The sequence below is a fragment of the Aegilops tauschii genome, chromosome 5, assembly GCF_002575655.3.
Source record: "Aegilops tauschii subsp. strangulata cultivar AL8/78 chromosome 5, Aet v6.0, whole genome shotgun sequence".
NCBI classification, from domain to species: Eukaryota; Viridiplantae; Streptophyta; class Magnoliopsida; order Poales; family Poaceae; genus Aegilops; species Aegilops tauschii.
The window spans coordinates 302,629,531-302,638,269 of NC_053039.3; the positions used below are offsets into that span (position 1 = coordinate 302,629,531).

At 53.8% G+C, this 8,739-nt stretch overlaps 1 protein-coding gene across 1 annotated transcript; it reads left to right on the forward strand.

Annotated features, from left to right (window-relative positions):
* The first annotated feature begins 3,091 nt into the window (after positions 1–3,091).
* Positions 3,092–8,052, forward strand: LOC123494027 (uncharacterized). The gene is made up of 3 exons (XM_045228616.1): positions 3,092–3,728; positions 3,979–4,364; positions 7,810–8,052. The coding sequence occupies exons 1-3, from the start codon at positions 3,098–3,100 to the stop codon at positions 8,050–8,052; spliced, it is 1,260 nt and encodes a 419-aa protein (XP_045084551.1). The 5' UTR covers positions 3,092–3,097.
* Positions 8,053–8,739: the final 687 nt, after the last annotated feature.

Sequence of the window (8,739 nt, forward strand, 5' to 3'; positions counted from 1 at the left end):
CGAATTATTTCTACAACATAGGTCTTGTTGCAGAATTTTTTTGCAACAACTGTTTTGTTGCATTTTTTTGTAACTGAGGTCTAGTTGCATAAAAACTCCGCAATAGAGATTTTGTTGCAAAACATAGACCCGTCGTAGACCATTACAACACCGTACATGCTTCAGAAGCATAGCCCCGTTGCAGAAGCGCGTTCGAAGAATGATATGCGAGACCTCACTTAACGCGTGTCATGTAGGGGAGGTGGCGGACGCGGCCGCTGCCATCTATGGTAAGTGTTTCCCTTCATCAAATGGGAAAAGCTTTGGTTTAGTCGGTGGATAACTCTCACGCATAGAACGCCTTGTACGTCGTCTGATCCGTATGATCGTGTGGCATGAAGAGCACACACCGTTGTTTGGACCACATAGCATCTTCCTGCCACGTATCACATCCACCCCAACAACTAGTGTGTTGCGGGATAAGATCTGGATCCCTTTAAGAGCAGTCGTCACGTGTGCTTTGTCTGAGCTCCCCGCCAAGCCGATGCCTTATCGGACGTGGCGCCGCCGCCTTCGCCGATCGGTGTCTCTTGGGCAGCCATAGATGAGGTCGGGCGAGGGCGCTGCTGCCGCCACCGATCAGCGCCTGCTGGGCAGTCGTGCCTCCGCCGACCTCTTCTGCGGCGTTCTCGAGCATCACTAGACGCCTCCCTATTGCAATTGCAATGTCGGAGTTGCAAATGACGACGACGAAAGACAACATGCTCCTACGACATGCATTGCCGACGACCACGACGTTTCTGCACACCATCTTCATTGCCAAAGTTTCTACAACAATACCTATGCTGCAAAACTTTTTCCACAACATCACTTATGTTGCAAATGAAGTGAAGATAAAAAAAATCTGCAACATTACATATGTTGCCAAAGTTTTTCCGCAACATCACTTATGTTGCAAAAAGTGAAGATCAATATTTTCCGCAACATGGCATATTTTGCAAAAAGTGAACATCAATTTCGCAACATGGCATATGTTGCAATGGTTTTTCGCAACACAACCTCTGTTTTTTTTACGGTGCTACGGCGGGCTTACGCCTGCCTGAACCATTTTCATTATCATAAGAGGGACTGAGATACAACACAACGGCTACAGGAAGTAGCACCCAACACACACAAGAAGGAATAAGGAACAACAAAGAAGAACCAGAAACAAGCTATGACAATTAGCGAACACCAAGAACTTAGCACCCAACACCATTAAGCAGACCGAGAAGAAACGGGAAACTAGCATTGTTGGATCAGTCGAAGGGAGAATCAACACCGAGTAGACGTAGAGAAGAAGTTGCCTGCTGCACTGCGATCACTCTGCATCTTGAAGAGCTAGGAGAGTCGCAACCGCCGTTGAAGGGCATCCCACTGCCGAGGCACGACGCGATAGAGAGAGCCGCCGACCGCGGCGAAGGGCAATGTTTCGCCGAGACAGCCCTGCACCTCCTCTGAGCCACACCACGGCCACCATCACAAATAGAGAGAACCAGAACACTATGCGAGGCAACCAAACCTCATGCGCCGCCGAAGGGCACTGAGCTCCGAGACTTCACCGACGCCACGAGCCCCCAAAAGAGAGGTCAGCAGATAGCACCAGGATGACCAAGGCAGTAGCCATACCCATAGATCGCTTCCACCACCACCACGAGACACCCCACATCCCCATCCTGACCAATCGTGCTCGAGCCAAGACTAGAAACGACCAACAACGGATCAATGGCTCCAAGACTGCGCCCCCAAGGGGGTAAGGACATCAATGACATCGTCGTAGTCCGATCCAACCGTGGATCTTAGGCTTTCGCCCGGAGCACATTGTAAGGATGAGCTGCGGGAGCTTCACAATGACTCCTCCAAGAAGGAAAAAATGGCGCCCAAAGGCGTCACCGTCACCGCTGTCGACACAAGGCCGACACCAGGCTTTCGCCTGAAGCATCGCACCTCGAACCTCACTGCTTACGCCGGCCGCCCAGTCTGGCAAAGCAAAGAGCATGAGACCTTACCACCTCCTGCAACTCGTCGACGAGTGTCCCCGCCGGAGCAAGCAAAAAGGTACCTCTGGTGACGCCACCGCTCACCGCGAGCACCAGCGTCGACCAGAGTGAAGATCCAGTCATGCCGTATCCTCACCATCTCACCCCGACCACCACCAGCCAGATCCATCCCCGCCGCCAAGCACGCCTTGCCCGGATCCCCAACGCGAGCCACAGGGCGACGCCGGCACGCGCCCTGGGCAGCACCACCGGAGCACGGGCGGCATGCACCGCGCCCCCATGGCCATGGAGAGCCCCCAGCGCTGCCACGAACTCGCGCAGGGCGCCGCACCTTGAGGGATCCAGATCTGACCCCGCAGCCCGCCACAGGGCAACAGCCGCCGAGCAGCACCGCCACCGACGCCCTCTATCGCGCGGCCCTCCCGCCAGGACAAGAGGCCGCCGCCCCGGAGCGGCGCGGATCTAGAACCACCTGGCGGCTGGGACACCGGCGCGGGAACAGAGCCGACGAAGAGAGCCCCGCCGCCGCCTTCCCTGGGTCACGCACGGCTTCGCCTGCGTTCCCTCCGGCGGCGGCGAAGCAGGGGGAGGGGTGGGGAGTGGCCGGCGGCGGCGCGACTAGGATTTCCCCCGAGTCGCCAGAGGAGGCGACGCGGGGGCCTGTTAGTTAAAACTTGGAACAAATGTTTCTGCCATATAACTTTTCTTGCAAAAGTAGAGAATCAGTTGGGCCGCTAGATTGTGCCAGATCTAATGGCCAATGCGTAGCACGGCCATTATCAAATTCGTATAAATACATAGTTGCACCGTGTCATTCGTGTTGTTTGTTTGACGACCTAAAACTATTAAGCATAATTACGCGTATAACTCACATATCTTAGGCATCAAACGCGTTGACTAGAATAAACTAGTCGAGCAGTTGTGCAACTACACTACTTGGAGGGCACGCCACATCAGCCAGCATGCCATAATAAACCTACTAAACTAAGCTCACCACCATATACAAGTACAGCACCATTAGCACACGCAAGACCCACCTCTCTTCCAACAGAAGAAGCTCCTGATCTCGATCGAGTGTCATGGCGAACAAGAAAGATAAGAGGTTCAGTGATAGCACGGCCATGGTGCGCAAGAGGTCGCCGCCGAGGCCAACAACACTGCACGAGGTCCCCGACAAGCTCCTCGAGCTCATCCTCCTTCACTTGAGCTCGCCGCTCTGGCTCATCCACGCCGCGGCCACATGCAAGCGATGGCGCCGCATCATCGTCGACAGAAGGTTCCTCTGCAACATTTCCAACAGCGACCCCTCATCCGTTGTCGCAGGCGACTACCATAACCACGCATCCCCCGTCGACGGCCGTCGCCACGTCTTTGTTCCCTCTTCGCCGGCGCTCGCTGTCGGTAGCCGCCACTTCTCTCTCGACTTCCTCCCTGCGGGTGGCGGCACCTCATGGGAGATCATCGACAGCTGCTACAGCCTCCTCCTCCTCGCCAAGAAGAAGACCGGGTGGAGACGCCACTGCTTGCCGGACCTCCTCGTCTGCGAGCCGGTCACGCAGCGCTACAGGCTAATCCCGCGCATGGAGCACATGAAATACGAGCGCTGCCTCACTGTGTTCCTCCATGGCTGCCACAGCAGAGGAGCCACCACGAGGAGAGGCCACACCATTGATGTCATGTTGAAGTTCAAGGTGATCTGCGTGCTCCACCGTGAATACACCAGAATATATATCTGATGACATTGGCGTGATGAGAGCATTTGTGTTCGAGCGGAACTATAGGGGGAAGCCTGGCTGGTACGTCAGGCACCGACCCATGGACGAGCCTCTAATCCGCCAAGATGGCACCACGGAGCCCCTGCATTTCCTTGGTCGGGCCACCAGATCTCTATTTTGGGCCCTGCAAGACGACTTCTCATCCTTGCTAGCCTATAATTTCCATTGGAAAAACGCGTTTGAAGTCCTCCCATTGCCGGACCACATCCAAGGGATGCCTTCCCGAGTCTTCCGCAACGATGACGGCGAGGCGTGCCTTGTTTGTTTGCAGGGCAGCAGCCTTCACGTCTTTGCTTATAACGATGGCGACTGGGACCTTGAGGAGAGCCTCGAATTAATGGAGGCCACTTGTGGGCTGGAAGGGTACAAGGATGAGTATTTCCGGGTGCCTATGAAGATTGTCACGGCCAGCACGATGTCTATCGTGCTTTCACCGGCAGATCAGACATGGCAATTCTCAGTCGATCTCGAGACAATGGAGGTGACGAGATACAAAAACAAGACTCATGGTTCTCCAAGTGTGGCTTATCCATGTGAGCTTCCATGGCTACCTGCTATCCATGCTTGTATGGTGCGTTGTAGAAGAGGGGGCAGCTTCGCGTGTACTCACATTTGTAGATGTTGAGTGATTTTTTTAAAAGTTTTTTGCGAATGAGTGATTTTGTTGTTCCATTTTGAAAATGTATTACTGTATTTATTTGTTTGTTGCTTATATCACAAAATACCGACTACTTCATTCTTCTTTGTGTTTAGAAGGGGAAAAACATTCACATAGGCCAATTCTAGATCTAAACATAGCAGAACAGATAGGCTCCTCCCCTCCCCCGCGCCGCCCCTAGTGGGCGTCTCGGGGGCAACTCCCTCCTCGCCGGAGTAGCCCCTCTCCCTCTCCTCTCCCCCTCGCCGCCGCATGAGGCTGCCGCCGGGCAAGGCCCATGGCGCAGCCGGGGACTGCGGCGGCGGGGCATGCGCTGCTCTGGTTCACATCGAAGGGTCTTGGATCTGGGCGGCGGCCCCCGGCGAGGCCCCTTGTCACCTGCGGTGAGCAGTGGGGTGGGCGTGGTGCCGACGATCTGGTCGGGTGGCCGGCGGATCTCCGGTGGGCTGGGACCTCGCGTGGCTGCCCTGGTGGCTGGCGGCGTCAGATCTGGCTGCTGGCCATCTTCCCTGCTCGATGCGCTTCACCCTCGACGGTCCCTGGCTGTGCCGGCGTGGCTGGCCTGCCTCTGGGTTGCGGGTGATTCTGGTGGTCGGGATCCAGATTGGGGGATACCCCTGGTCGGCTCCAGCCGGCCGCGACGACGACGACGTCCGCGGGCGCCGATTTCTTCATGGAGCCGTCGGTCAAGGTCCGCCCTTCCACCCCCCACCACCTTGCTTCTCGGGTGAAAACCTAACTCCGGTGGGCGGCGGCGGCGTCAATTCTTGAAGGCGTCGCCTTGAGGGCAGTGTGGTGGCGGGCTCAGTATGGGGTCCGTGACAGCAGCCGACGGGATCGAGGGACCAGTGAGCGCCCTTTTTGGTGGAGCGGTGCTTCATCCTACACATTGATGACGGCGGATCTCGATGGCGTGGTGCAGTGGAGACTCGGCGCCCGATGCGCGGTGATGGACTCGCGCAGGTGGAGGCAGTTGTCTGGCGTCATGGTGACGTCGATGGCAGAGTGGCCTGACAAGGTAGAAGCCTCAATATCTGCTCTGAAGACGGACCCGTGGAAGATGGCGGCGACGACACATGTGAGTGCGTCAGACCAGTTTATGCCCCAGACCCGGTATGTGGCTCGGCTGGGGCTTCTGGCTTTTGATGATAGGCTTAGGTGAGTGGTCCGGGTATTTGGCCCAGGTAGCACCCCTTCATCATATGGATAGGAGTAGTGGCATATGTTGCCAAGATGGTGGATTCAGGCATATTGTTGTAATACTTTGTAAGGTCCTCAAGAATAATCAATAAAGTGGCCGTCTGCATCTCCCAGATGCAGAGGCCGGGGTCATCCTCCTTTTCTAAAAAAAACAGACACAACTAACTCATCCAAAACTCTTTGTACTTCAGGTGATTTATATATCTTCTAGTTCAGTTGGTAATATAGCAGAAAGGAGAAGACAGCTTACCCCCTCCTATCCAAATTAATTGATGCTGCTTTAGTACAAAGTTGTACTAATTAAAGCAGCGTCAAGTAATATGGATCAGAGGGAGTAAGTTGTTTCCTGAGGTAGTAATCCTTGTAAAACAATTACCCTTGATGTAGAAAGGAAAGTCACTTTTGAGTCCAGTCCACCTGCATAGAACTGTTCAAACAAAGCTAATCCAGACCTAAAATCCCATCATAAACTCCTAGAGGCAGAAACCTGAAATTACTGCAGAACTCACAGTTGGAACAAAGCCATTTATAGACAAGACAGTTAATAGTACTGACAGAAAAGTCTAGGACCACCAGCTACTTGAACTGTGGTGGGTTTCACTTGCAAAACTCCAGCCAATGATTTCTGAAATACTTCGTCCAGAAATGAATGTGTACTGCATGAATCAATGAGAAACAACAATTTATTGCTCTGTAACTTAACTTCCAACTGCTCGGTATGAACAGAATTTCAGTACCCAAAGCACCGGCAGAAGTGGACATAACATGATCCTGCACTTGTTCAGTATTTGGACATTTTGAAACACTGCTAGAATCCAATTGCTCTACTAGCTCGTGCACAAAATGCAATTGAACATAGTTTTTGCACTAATGATCTCCGGACCACTTCACACCACAAATAAAACAAAATTCCTTGGATTTCTTATATGCTCTGAGAGAAGTTCACTTGTCTTCAGTAGTTAGAGGCCGAATAACTTCAGATGCACGTTTATCTTCAACTATTTGGGTTCTAGGAGGTCGTGGTAGAGGAAGTGGAACATATCTCCTCTGAACATGTTGGGTTGTATCGGAACACATTTCTCCAATTTCCTCATGCAACAAAGCTCCTAAGTAGAGTCTAAGTTCTGAGGTTTCTGCATTGCAACAGACATTCGAACTGAAGGTTCTAAACCATCCTGGAAATTAATCACATAATGCAATGGATCGGGAGCTATTTCATATTCTGAAGTTGATCATATATTCAGGAAATCTCTGCACATAATCCTCCACTTTAGTACTGTGTGCTATATGGAGCAGACGAAGGATTAAAATCTGACAGATTCCTCCCAAAACGCCCCTGCAACAACCAAAAAAAATTCAACCCAAGTAGCACGGAGAGCTCTTCTCTGAACCGACTCAAGCCAACAGGAGGCACACCTTCAAACTAAGCTGATGCTTACTGCCGTCAAATCATAGAGCAAAATAGTCCTCACACCTTGTTTGCTAGAGACGCGGCTTGCTGCCGTCAAATCAAGGCAAATCCACACGCGACGCAGAGATGAGTTGGTCAGGTTCAGGGTGATATGCACAACTCGTGAATTTAGGAAGAGGTATGGGGTGCGATGTGCGTGCAAAATGTCATGGTGTTTGGACATTCAAGGAGGTCGCGGCAAAAAAGCAAAATCTGGCCGTGAAAGAAACTAAAGAAAACAATATTTGGATCCAGTTTTGTTTTGTTTCTTAGAGCTCTTTGAATGTGACGAAAATTTGCGTGATCCTTGCGCACCCAAGCATCTTCATTGCCAAAAATTTGAGTTTCTTTACTTTTTGTCGGAAAAGGAGGAAGACCCCCGGCCTCTGCATCTGGATGATGCATGCAGCCACTTTATTAATTATTCACGAAGACCTTACAAATTAATACAGCAGTATGATTGAAGCCACCATCTAGGCAACATCTGTCGGTACTCCTATCTAGTTGATGAAGGAATGCTGATAGTCTGGGCCTAATACCAAACAGACCTCGCAGCCAAACCTAACATTTAAGACCTGAGGCCCCAACCAAGCCACCTGCCGGGTATGGGGCACCCACCGGTCCGGCGCACACTTAGAGGCCGCCGCCGCAAACTGCCACCAATCCATCTTCAGAGCTGTACTGACGTATCAACCTTGCCCGGTCTAGCTGCCGTCGACGTCAGACAACGCCGACATCCTGCGCTCGTCCATCAACACACGCCCAGCAGCGAGACCCCGCTGCTCCATGCCGCTGGGAACCGCCGTTGTCGACGTGTCAGATGCAACGTCGCACCTCCTTCGCGAACACCACCTGCTGCCACTTGTCCCATCCCCTCCACCTGCAGTTCCTCTGCACTCCCAACCGAGCCCCAAGACCCCTGACGACACCTCCAGGAAGGTCAAGACGTGAAGCGCCACTACCGCCAAATCCGAAGAGGATTGTAGGTTTTCACCCGACATGAGATCGGGGTGGGTAGATTGGGCCCTCAGTTGCGCCTTAATGAAGGAAAGCGACACGACGATGCCGCTGGGCCGGCCAGACCGGCCAAGGTATCCCCCGGACCCAAGGGTACACCACCAGGGCTCACCATCACCGGAGCCTGCAGCCGCAAACCACCGGGACGACGAGAGAGGCAGCAGGAGGGAGGGAAACCACCAGATCTGATGCCGCGAGACCAAACCGTCGAAGGATCACCGGCCGTCCGTGCCGATCCCCGGCAGTCCACCTGCCCCGCCGCGCCCGAACGAGGAGGCCAGCCTCGGAGCCGTCGCCCCGGATCCAGCAGGCTCCGCCCCAAATCAGGCAGAGCAAAGCCAGGCTGCCGCCACGGTCACCCCTAGGAACAGGCCGGCCGCCACACCGCCGCGTTCATGGAGACCGTCGTGGGCCAGATCGGCGCCACTGCCATAGATCGGGGCCTCATCCTCGAGATCGGGGATCACGCGCATCCCTAGACTGGAGTGAGAGGGCGATGCCTCCGCCGCCGCCATCGCACGCGCGGGCTTAGCCCGGCGCCGACCACCGGCGGCGGCGGAGGGGAGTGCGGGAAGGAGAAGGGGGCCGGGCAAACAACGAGGAATCCTATAAATTATGGAA

What these genes read in the sequence shown, in the direction of transcription:
- LOC123494027 (XM_045228616.1), top strand. Translation starts at nt 3,098, where the DNA reads ATGGCGAACAAGAAAGATAAGAGGTTCAGTGATAGCACGGCCATGGTG. An exon ending in GGTGATCTGCGTGCTCCACC is followed by an intron (nt 3,729 to 3,978) that starts GTGAATACACCA and finishes ACGCGTTTGAAG; the next exon opens with TCCTCCCATTGCCGGACCAC. An exon ending in CTGCTATCCATGCTTGTATG is followed by an intron (nt 4,365 to 7,809) that starts GTGCGTTGTAGA and finishes TGCCCGGTCTAG; the next exon opens with CTGCCGTCGACGTCAGACAA.